Raw genomic sequence first — 12042 nt, 5'->3', positions numbered from 1 at the left:
TTCTAGATTTTCAAATAGTTGTATCTCGACCAAATACTGTCTTATCCTAACAAACCATACATCAGTGGAAAGATTATTTATTCAGCTTTCAGATGATGTATGAATCTCAATTTGGAAAAATCAACCCTTATGACTGGTTTTGTGGTCCAGGGTCACATCAATAGGATTATAAAAGTAAAGGGAAACATTTATACATGATACAGAATAAAGTAAGCATAATAAGAGTGAGCACTGAACAAGTTGTAATGAATAGACTAAAGATTGGGTATTGTAAATTAAATGGAACATTTCATATGTTACGGAAACATCCCACAGGTCAATGCGGTGAATGTCAAGAGGAGGAACCGGTTAGGCACATTTTTATGCAGAGCTGAAACATTATTTACATGAAATACGTATAGAACAGTATAGTGTAAAATAGGGTAAAAAGTATATTAGAATGCTGGGATAATGATGATTTAAGTATATGACAAGTTCATGGACTGCAGGTGGCAGTAATACAACTTTTTGGATGGCAACTGCCATTAAACACCGAAGAAGACATCGTCATAATGCTACACTGCGCTCCGGTGTGTGATTCGGCTGAAGAAAGGTTTGTGTTTTAAGCATTTCTAGAGTTTAATCGATACAAATAATTTATTATATAATCGTTACAAGCGAAGCAACATGAGTTGACCGTATTGTCGTATTATTGACCGTAATGTCGTAATGCTTTATTTTTATATATCTTTGTATACATATTTTTGTGAATAAAGCGCGAGTAACAGAAAATATGCGTCTCATTTCGCTCCCTATATCGTGAATGTGTTCATCATAAACATGAATTTGGTCACTGGCGACTAGTGATGGAGAAACGGAGTTTTTAAACTCAAAACCGTATGAAATGAATTGCTTCGCAAATTGATTCAGTGATTCAAAGCGCTCGAATCGCTGCACGCTGACGTTACATTACATGCTGATCAAAACAGTGCAAATGCAACGGGAGCAAACACTAACAACTAACAATGTAATTAATGACAACTTTTAAAAAGCAAATCACAAGTGTTTTCATGAGTGTCTATGTGATTGACAATTATTTTAATATAAATTGACTTTTTAATATAAATTGTGTTCTTTCATTCATTTGTAGTTCTAGTTTTGAGTGTTGTTTTGGTTTTTTGTCTAATCAGGTGATTTAAGTGCATTCTACCTCAGAACTCTCTCTGACTGACACCCTTATGCTGGGAACACACCACAAGATAATCGGACAGATTTGGGCCGATTTCTTCCCAGTTCTGACAATCCTAGGTAAAGTTCCGATAATCTTGGTTCTAAAGATTGTATTATCATATTGTCCTGTTGCGTGAGGTGTGTTAAGAATGACTGAATCTGCTTGAAAGAACGTTGGGAGCGTCCCACTTGCAAATCGTAAATATTCTGATGTGTCGGGGGGACCCTGAAGCACACCACACACAATGAGAGCAAAACGGTTAAATCTAAGATTTTTTTGTCCTCATGTTTGTGGTCTCTTACATTTTGAAGATCTTAAACGATTTTTAAAATCTTTTAGTGTGAACCCAGCATTAATTGTAGAGGGTTTGGTCAATTACCCGGATGTGTGGCCATACTAGCGATACTCAGATGTAAATAACAGCATTGATTGCACAGTTAATGTACTACTGAATACGTTGTTCTGCTAATTTATGCTGTCTAAACCACCGGGAAAAAATGTGTGGAAGCTGCTAAATCACATAGATAAGGATTTAGGTAGCTGGAAAGGGCGCAATATTTTGAGAAAGTAAAGTTAATAAGTGGTAAAGGTCTGTGCGAGCAGTATTAATTAAGCCTAATATTTCACCTACCTGACTGGAAATAAGAACAAAAACTAATGTTGTCAAGAATCTTGCCATGGAAATCCTGGTTCAGTTTGGCCAACCACAAATGCCTTTTGTTCCTCAGAGAGTTTTTGCACTCTTCTCTATGATTTGTTATAACTTTTGGCAGTCTGTAGCACTCCAAATATTTTTTTTCCCCAATCCAACCGATATGGCCGATTGTTGTCGTATCGTGAAAACACTCTATTGTGCTGACTACTGAACTAGGGAGCTGATTGAGATGCACCCAGAGATTTATTTTGCTTTAATATCTTTCTGTGATTTATTCTCATCTTAAACAGGACAAACTATCCAAGCGAAGCAAAACTCCTGCTGAAGCAACAGAGATCCACGGGGCACAGTATTATAAAGATGGCATTTATTAAAGTAGAGAGTGAAGACATGAAGATTGAAGAAATGTTTGTGGTGAAACATGAAGATACTGAGCAACAAACAGGTTGGTTTTCATTTTCAAAGCTGAAGTTATTAAAACATCCAGCTCTACAGAAAGTAATGATATTTTTGAACAGACATGTTAAGAAATAGTACATAAATAGAATAAAATAATTATTTGTGTAAGATTAACCCCAATAGCTATTATAATAAATAAAAAAACATTCATTCCTCTCAGTTATACAATCGTTTGTAAAAAAAAAAAAAGAAAAGCTTGACACCAAACTTTGCATGTGCCACTGACACTTCATGACACCACATCAATTTTGTAACAGCAGCACCTATAGTGATAAACCATTTATATGAAGTCATTAATCGTTAATATTGAATTTTCCAAAAATGATTATAAGTATTGATTAAATAAGCCTATTGTAGTGAAACTGGTCTCAAAATATTTCTTCGGTCATTCCAACAACATAGGCCATTTCTCAAATGGAAGGCTGCATCTTCCCGAGTTCACATTTGTAGGGTACATATGTCATAAAGAAGATTTTATTTTATTATATTAAGAGTAATGAATTTGACCATTATTTTTAGTGAAGTGTAAATTGTTGTAATATGCTTATGACTCTCGATTGTAATGCTCAGTTAACTGAAATAAACCAGGCTTGATGACTGATGCAAAATCAGATCCATGTCAAGCCGTGTTGGTTTAAGAAAATTATAAATGTAAAAAGTTTTCGAAAATGCAAATAAGCATATAGATCAGTACTTGTAATATATATTCGGCGCTGACCAATCCAAGTCATTCTTAATCAAAGGTAATCTGAGAAGAATAAGTCTTAAACAAAAGCTAGGCGTGCCTAATAAACTGACCAAAATTATAAACGCAACACTTTTGTTTTTGCCCTCATTTTTCATGAGCTGAACTCAAAGATCTAAGACTTTTTCCGGGGAGGGGGTCCGAAAATCAGTCATTATCTGGTGTGACCACCATTTGCCTCACACAGTGCAAACATGCTCAATGGGTGACATGTCCGATGAGTATGCTGGCCATGCAAGAACTGGGATGTTTTCAGCTTCCAGGAATTGTGTACAGATCCTTGCAACATGGGGCCATGCATTATCATGCTGCAACATGAGGTGATAGTCGTGGATGAATGGCACAACAGTGGGCCTCAGGATCTCATCACGGCATCTCTGTGCAGTCAAAATGCCATCAATATAATTGCACCTGTGTTCGTTGTCCATAACATATGCTACCATGGGCCACTTGATCCACAACATTGACATCAGCAAACCGCTCACCCACACAGCGCCATACACGCTGTCTGCCATCTGCCCTGTACAGTGAAAACCGGGATTTTTCTGTGAAGAGAACACCTCTCCAAAGTGCCAGACGCCATCAAATGTGAGCATTTGCCCATGGAGGTCCTGTGGCTGGTGTGGTTACACGTGGTCTGCGGTTGTGAGGCCGGTTGGATGTACTGTCAAATTCTCTGAAACGCCTTTGGGGATGGCTTATGGTAGAGAAATGATTCAATTCACATTCAACTCACGGGCAACAGCTCTGGTGGACATTCCTGCAGTCAGGATGGCAATTGCACACTTCCTCAAAACTTGCGACATCTGTGGCATTGTGCTGTGATAAAACTGCACATATTAGAGTGGACTTTTATTGTGGCCAGCCTAAGGCACATCTGTGCAATAATCATGCTGTCTAATCAGCATCTTGATATGCCAAACCTCTGAGGTGGATGGATTATCTCAGCAAAGGAGAAGGGCTCACTAACACAGATTTAGAGAGATTTGTGAACAATATTTGAAAGAAATAAGTCTTAGATCTTTGAGTTCAGCTCATGGAAATTGGGGGCAAAAACAAGTGTTGTGTTTATAATTTTGGTCAGTGTAGTTAGAGTGAGTTGTGTGAAGAGAGAGGAAATCAAAAAGAGAACCTTGAGGTGCAAATACATTGGGGACATTGTGGGTTTTAACACCTCTGGACCTAATATGAACTAGACGGCGACGTCTCTTAACAAGTCTAGACCAAGACGACTACATATGGTTTAACACATTTGCAACCTTTTGAACTTTTGTTCTGAGAAGAGAATATCAGAACATGTTCTTCAAAATACATTTGCAGAAACAACAAGAACAAAAAACTACATCTGTTCTTAACCCTAAACTCAATATTGAGACAAGTCATTGAGTGTCTAGATCTTAAAATAAGAATGAGCTTAAACAGCATTTATCCCTATATAGTACACGCAGAATAATATATCAGATTATAGACGGCATAATAATATGTTGGATACATAATCATAAGAAAAATAATACGTTATAAAGAATGATTCATAATGCATAATTTCTTATATTAATTTGAAAACTAAAATAATTCCAAAATCCAACACATCAATGGCGTATGCAGCCTGCAAATGCGACCTCCAGAGAATGCCGCCTTCCGTTTGAAAAACGGCCATAAATACCAGTGTTGCCAACTATTCTCATTGTGTCATTTTAAATATGTGGGTAAAAATTTATACAGAAATACTGGGGGGGGTTTATTTGTTTGTTTGTTTGTTTTTCTCCTTGTCTGATTTTTACCAACTTTGAGTCAGATCATTTTCAGGCTGTACTGACCAAAATTTATGGTTATGTCTGTAGACAAAACTGCTTTTTTATATTGCAGCAACAAATTTGAGGCATGATGCCAAAATAACTCTGAGTTTGTATCTCTGCAAAGCTTTGACATATTGACACCAAACTTTGTGTGTGTCATTGTCACCTCACTCTGAACTCACCACGTTGATTTGATAACAGCACCACCTTTTGGTCAAAAAACAAAAAAACAAACACATATTACTGATGGTTGTATTTATGATTTTTCAGACATTTTGACTGAAATCATCTTAAAACACCTTCAGTTACTCATTTCTGCAGTTGGTCTGATGCTTGCTCCCTTGCTTCTGTAGTGCTTGGCCCCCCAAAAAATGTGGCTTGCAGCTATGTTCTTTTCTTCTTCTTCTGCTCTGGAAGTATATAGCAGCACATAGAACCCCTTGCTGGAAAGTTATGAAACTCGGCGCACAAATAGCGGACAGTGTTAATATTAACCATAGCAAATTTGGAGCCTCTATCTCAAACTCTATTGCCATCAATAGGCCAAATTTACACTAATTTCTGCTAATAACTTTTGAAGCGTACCGAGTCAAATGCATACCAAAATTTTCATTTCTACAGGTCAAGATTTTGAATTTTGCAAAAACAGCTTTTTCGAACTTCACGAGTTTCACCAAAATTGGCTCAGATCATCTACAGCAGTGGTTCCCAACCATGTTCCTGGAGGCCCCCCAACACTACATGTTTTCCATGTCTCCTTAATCAAACACACTTGATTCAGATCGTCATCTCATTAGTAGAGACTCAAAGACCTGAAATGGGTGTGTCAGACAAAGGAGAGATGCAAAATGTGCAGTGTTGGGGGGCCTCCAGGAACGTGGTTGGCAACCACTGATCTACAGACAATTCTGGCAAAAAGTTATCAAGTTATCAGTTTTGGGTCATGTCTTAAAGAAAGTTAAGAGTTAGCAATATGGTGAAGCGCAGTGGCCTTGATAAAACTCACCTGCCTTTAGCTTTCTAGTAATAAAGAATTGATGAGCGTATACAAGTGTTTTTGACTAGGGTTGGAGCTAACCTCTGTAAGTAAGGGGGTTTTAAGGGCCAGAGTTGAAGACTTCAAAAACTTCAGCCAGGTATATTGCGGCAAGTTGGAACTAAACTCTGTAAGACACCACACTGTAAAAACAATTTGTTGAGTCAACTTAAAATAATTTGTAACCTGGATGCCTTAAAATTATAAGTTCAGTCAACTAAAAAAAAGGTTCATTCAACTTGAAATGTTAAATTATACTAAGTGACAACTTAGATATTTGAGTTGAATCAACTTAAAATTTTAAGGCAGCTGGGTTACTTACCCATCTGTTAAGTTTAGCAAACACAAATATCTAAGTTGTTACTTTGTCCAATTTAACATGTCAAGTTGACTAAACTTATTTTAGTTGACTGAACGTTTTCGGCAGCAGGGTAACAAATTATTTTAAGCTGACTCAACAAATTGTGTTTTTTATTTTTTACAGTGCATCCATCCAGAGCAGGCATATGAGCTAGCGTCCATGTTGTTGGTTTTAATGCTTTACATATCTAGGTGTTTTTGTGCCATTAAACTGGTGTTAACTTTACTTTGTTTTTCACCTCAGACCAAATGGCACTGAAAGAGGAGAAAGTATTATGTTATGAAAATGAAAATGAAGAGGAAGATAAATATGCAAATCTTCATGATTTCAAAACTGGAGAAAAATCTTTTTGTCGCTCTCAGACTGAAAAGACTTCATCAAGAAAAAGAGCTCAAGAGACCAAAACAAGAAGTTACTTTACCTGCTCTCAGTTTGAAAAGAGTTTGAATCAACAAGGAAAGCCTGAAGACCACATGAGAATTCACACTGGAAAGAAGACTTTCATCTGCGAACAGTGTGGAAAAAGTTTCAATCAAAAAGGAAACTTTAACAAGCACATGAGAGTTCACACTGGAGAGAAGCCTTACACATGCCCTCAGTGTGGACACAGTTTTGCTCAAAAAGCACATCTTACTGTACACATCAGACTTCACACTGGAGAGAACCCTTACACATGTCCTCAGTGTGGAAAGAGTTATACTCAACAAGCAAACCTTAAAGTCCACATGAGAATTCACACTGGGGAGAGCCCTTTTCTCTGCCAACAGTGTGGAAAAAGTTTCACTCGTAAAGAAAGTCTTGGCAAGCATATACGAATTCACACTGGAGAAAAGCCTTTCATATGCCCTCAGTGTGGAAAAAGTTTCACTCTAAAAGAAAACTTCACCAGGCACATGAGACTTCACACTGGAGAGAAGCCTTATACATGTCAACACTGCGGAGAGAGTTTTTCCCAACAAGGAAACCTTAATATACACATGAGAACTCACACTGGAGAGAATCCTTACATATGTTATCAGTGTGGAAAAAGCTTCAGTCAACATGGAAACCTCAAAATCCACATGAGAATACACAATGGAGAGAGGCCTTTTTCCTGCCAGCTGTGTGGAAAAAAGTTCACTCGTAACATAGGTTTTAAAAGGCACATGAGAATTCACACTGGCGAAAAGCCTTACACATGCCCTCAGTGTGGAAAAAGTTTCATTCAACATGGAAACCTGACAGTCCACATGAGAATACACAGTGAAGAGAGTCCCTTCACCTGTCAGCAGTGTGGACAAAGTTTTAACCATAAAATAAGCCTTAACCGACACATGAGAACCCACACTAGAGAGAAGCCTTAGACATGCCGTAAGTGGGGAGAGTTTTGCTCGGACTTGGAAACCTTAAAGTCCACATGAGAATTCACACTGGAGAAAACCCTTTCACTTGCCAACAGTGTAAAAATGTTTCATTTGGAAAGGAAACCTTAAGTAACACACTTGTTTTCTGTACTTTTTTTGTAGCTGAATTGGTCTTTAAATGGAATGAAATCACACTGTTATTAACCTGAACTGAATAATGACACTATTGTCATTTTTTTTCCTCTTCAGCTCTGTAGAAATTAATGTTTTTGACTGACTTGACTTATGGAAATTCTCAATACCAATCTGACGACTTCTCCACTGACAATTCAAACAGCCTCCTGTTTTCAATATAATAGAGTTGTCAAAAGTATCAACATCAGTACCAAGTCTGTACTGAAATTTAAGAAATGTGACAATATCAGCATTTCCCCCGGATTCTTAAACACCTCTGATTGGCCATTGTATTTAACCTCTGATTTGTTTTTAACAAGGACTGGAAGCAAAAAATGCCTTATATTCAAGTGTGCATTATTAATCAGGGTTATTTTTATAGGTTAAGGTACGACAGTATTGGACAGTGAGATGCTTATTGGGTCAGCAGGGTCACAAAAAACAGAGAATGACACATTAAAGGAGAAGTCCTCTTCCAAAACAACAATTTACAAATAATTTACTCACCCCCTTGTCATCCAAGATGTTCATGTCTTTCTGTCTTTAGTCGTAAAGAAATTATGGTTTCCGAGGAAATCATTTCAGGATTTTTTTCTCCATATAATGGACTTCAATTGTGCCTCTGATTTTGAACTTCCAAAATGTAGTTTAAATGCAGCTTCAAAGGGCTCTAAACGATCCCAGCCGAGAAAGAAGGGTCTTATCTAGCGAAACGATCGGTCATTTTTTTCGAAAACTAAAAATGTGTATACTTTTTAAGCACACATTTCGGAAGTTCAGAATTGGGGGCACAATTGAAGTCCATTATATGAAGAAAAATCCTGAAATGTTTTCCTCAAAAACCATAATTACTTTACGACTGAAAACAGAAAGACATGAACATCTTGGATAGCAAGGGGGTGAGTGAATTATTTGTACTTTAAATAATTATTATTATTACTTCTCCTTTAACTGCAAAAGAATTAAGAAATAAGCTGAAAAATTAGGTGTGAATCATCAGACACCATTTAGGCCCCGTTTACACCTTGTATTAACATGCGTTTCTATTGATCCGATCACACATGTAAACTGGGTGTAAAACGTTTTGAGCTTGTCCACTTTCAACTGCATCCAGAGGTGGTCGAAAATGCATGCGATCGGATTGCTTTTGTAGTGTAAACATGCATGTGGTCTTAATTCATTCGAACAGCTGCTAAAGACCACCTACTCTCTGCCCACTGACCTAATGTGTGAAGAGTTCAGATGCAAACGCAGCTAAAAGCCGTCTCGGTCAAAAATGAGATAAGTGAATGCTCCTGACACATAGTATACGTCCATGAAATACTTTTACTTCAGACTCACTAAATTCCAGCCTCAGCCCAATCAGTAGTACCAGTACTTACATAGAAACCTATACAAAGTAGCCAGAAAGAAATGCTAATTTTACAGAAGTACATCAGATGGATTTAGAGACCGTGGATTTTTGCGAACGTGTGTATTTGTCTGAGCTTATGTCTTCCATTACTTTGAAATATCTGAAAAAGCCCATACATGAATAAAACTTTGTGCAGCATGTTTGCTAATAAGTGTGCGATAACTTTAGCCCTCCCGCTCCTGTTTTGATGCTGACAGAGGATCCGTCCATTTACCCTCCTCTTGATCTAATCAGTACCACAGGAGGTAATGTGGCATTTTAATCTGTCTCTGCTGTCCACTTACGACCACTTCTGACTACATGTAAATGGCTATGTGTATCCATTGTCCACTTGTGATGCGATCGACCAAAACGCATCTTAATATCAAGTGTAAAAGTTCTTAGTCTCCGGTTCCACCATTTTCCAGAACTGCAACGTACCTGGAGTCTCCAGAAGTACAAGGTGTCAGGTACAGAGTACAGTACAGAGAATCTGGCAGTACATTTTGAGAGTTCATTTTTATTCCATCTCTACAAAACAGACTTTTTAGGATATGAGATGGGCTAAAAAGGAACTCCCAAAACGTACTGCCAGATTCTGGAAGATGCATTCTCAAACAGTGGTACGAAAGGATGTGATGCTTGTCCTTCAAGAGTTATTCTTAACTTACCTGTCTGTAAAAATTCAATTTTCATGTATTTCACAAGCTTCAGCATGTTATTCTAATTAGGTGAGGGTTATTTTTTTTTTTTTAGAACTTTTTACCCTAGCAAAGTCTCTGAGAATCTGACACCTTAGACTCCAAATTCATTTGCAGTTAACATGTGTATTATTTTCTTTAACTGTTTTTTTTTATGACTGTACTGACCTAATGAGCATCTCACTGTCTTAATTTTGCAATATCTAGTATTAGTATTGCATCTTTCTCATGGCCATTTAATACTTTTTGATTTTTCAGTGTGTTTTGATGATCTTTTTTGGCCCATTTTGCCTGTAAAAATAAACCTGCTTAATAATTTATGCACAAGTGAATGTAAAGCATTTTTTATTTCCAGCCCTTGTTAACAATTACATATACATGATTATATGTAAAATCAACAATAGTTATTAAGATTGACGTAGTTTGGAATTGGTAAAACGTGCTTGGGGGAAAAAGTGGGAGTGGAGGGGAAAAGAGAGAATGAGTTTATTTTTCTTATCAGAATTGTGAGATATAATCTTTTAATTGTGAGAATGAAGTAAGAATTTTGAAATATAAACTTTAATTTACCTTTTTAATTATTTTATTCCATGGCTTCCATAGACTGCTACGTGAAAATTGTAATTTTCTGCCACCGGATAGGCTCTGTCCACAAATAAATGTCATCACTGTTTGCAAACATTGAATTGGTGTATATGTTATTCAGCCTAACATGAATTTAAAAGCAAAAAGAATAAAAATAAAAAGAAAGAGCAAAAATAAAAGAAATGACTACATAAAAATAATAAAAAGCGTGACTACAAATAATAATGGAAGTAGTAAAATGAATATATAAATACAAGCTATCAGCGTATAACAATGGAAAGCTAGGAAATACTAAGACAAAGTAATTTAAAACTAAATTCTAAGTATCAATGTAAAAGAAAATGTATTAGTTGCAAAGGGTGCAAAGGGTTAATCAGACAAAATAAGATTTTGCAAAGTTTGTACAATAAAAAGGGCCTCACAAATGTTAGAGAATGACGTACTCAGCCGGTGAAGAGAAAATCTAATTTTATCAAGTTTAATAAAATATAAGAGGCCCTATCATACACCCGGCGCAATGCGGCGCCAGGCGTGACACAAGTGATTTTTGATAGTTTCAGCCTGACGCATTTTCACGTCCTGCGCCACGTTGTTTAAATAGCAAATGCATTTGTGCCCATAGGCGTGCTGGTCTGAAAATAAGGTGTGTTCAGGCACATTGTTGGCGCACTGCTATTTTGAAGCAACTGAAATAGACTGCACCATTGACCAGCTGAACCTGGTCTAAAGTCAAAGTCAATTTTTTATTTTTTATTTTTGTTATTTAAAGAGCGGATTAGTAATACGGCAGGTGCACAATGCACATACACTCTGCGTATTACAAACACAGGGACATGCATCAGCGCACAAACATGCCAAATATTAAAAATGAAAGAATTACAATGTAAAAGATTATTATTGTAAAAGATTATTATACATAAATACAAAAAGTGCTCACGTTATAATGGATAGTCAATCGCTGTCTTAATTGGCTGTTTTTTGGTTTCACTTTCGCTTTCAAAAACTATCACGTTCAGCAATAAGGGCAGAGTTTTGAAAGGGGGTGCACAGTAACTCATTTGATTGATTGAATGACCCTGACTGAGAATTTCTTCCCAAGGTCTCTTTCTCCATTTCTATACCAATGTTTTGATACCAAATTATACGAAGCAAGTCAAAAAATGTAGACTGAAAGAAGAAGATTGCACTCTACTTTTAACTTTGAAATAGACCCCCTTTGATTTGGATTAACACTCAGAATCCAATCTTCCTTGGAGTGTCAAGGTCTGTCTGGGAAATTGGGGGATTGTTTGATTATGAAATCTTAAAACTGCAAATATCTAAAAAAAAAAGAAAAAAAGATGGAGCTAATGGCCCCCTTTTATACTTTCATCTTTTACAACTAAATTGTTAATCGTTTCCATTTGATTTTTTATAATAGCAATGTTGCTTGGGCACTTCCCCATTGAGAATAGGTAACAAATTTCTATCTGGATCATTTAGATCAATTATGGGCCCTGTGTTGTGCCCGCTGAAGGCAACACTGCACAAAGCTGCCCTGTGTATCATCAGTCTAATAAGAGTATTCCATTTCATGTCCTGGAA

At 36.8% G+C, this 12042-nt stretch overlaps 4 protein-coding genes across 5 annotated transcripts in view; 3 read left to right on the top strand and 1 right to left on the bottom strand.

Moving 5' to 3' along the window:
• LOC127164203 (gastrula zinc finger protein XlCGF7.1) overlaps positions 1-12042 on the bottom strand; it is a 240762-nt gene that overhangs the window by 86079 nt on the left and 142641 nt on the right. The window lies entirely within an intron of this gene.
• The window catches only part of LOC127164192 (gastrula zinc finger protein XlCGF8.2DB), a 103765-nt gene that overhangs the window by 62177 nt on the left and 29546 nt on the right, over positions 1-12042 (top strand). The window lies entirely within an intron of this gene.
• On the top strand, positions 548-8600 carry LOC127164191 (zinc finger protein OZF-like). Its single transcript, XM_051107973.1, has 3 exons — positions 548-592; positions 2156-2310; positions 6506-8600. Exons 1-3 carry the CDS (start codon positions 552-554, stop codon positions 7603-7605), a joined length of 1296 nt encoding a protein of 431 aa, XP_050963930.1. The 5' UTR covers positions 548-551; the 3' UTR covers positions 7606-8600.
• The window catches only part of LOC127164208 (gastrula zinc finger protein XlCGF8.2DB), a 196520-nt gene continuing 185049 nt past the window's right edge, over positions 572-12042 (top strand). Inside the window, exon 1 of the mRNA XM_051108006.1 lies at positions 572-592. The gene's annotated coding sequence lies outside the window, so the exon portion shown is untranslated. The remainder of the gene's footprint in view (positions 593-12042) is intronic.

This window comes from Labeo rohita, chromosome 4 (assembly GCF_022985175.1).
Source record: "Labeo rohita strain BAU-BD-2019 chromosome 4, IGBB_LRoh.1.0, whole genome shotgun sequence".
In the NCBI taxonomy this organism is placed as follows: Eukaryota; Metazoa; Chordata; class Actinopteri; order Cypriniformes; family Cyprinidae; genus Labeo; species Labeo rohita.
This window is presented reverse-complemented; position numbering and strand designations above follow the sequence as displayed.

What these genes read in the sequence shown, in the direction of transcription:
- LOC127164191 (XM_051107973.1), top strand. Translation starts at nt 552, where the DNA reads ATGCTACACTGCGCTCCGGTGTGTGATTCGGCTGAAGAAAG. An exon ending in TGTGATTCGGCTGAAGAAAG is followed by an intron (nt 593 to 2,155) that starts GTTTGTGTTTTA and finishes CATCTTAAACAG; the next exon opens with GACAAACTATCCAAGCGAAG. An exon ending in AGATACTGAGCAACAAACAG is followed by an intron (nt 2,311 to 6,505) that starts GTTGGTTTTCAT and finishes TTTTCACCTCAG; the next exon opens with ACCAAATGGCACTGAAAGAG.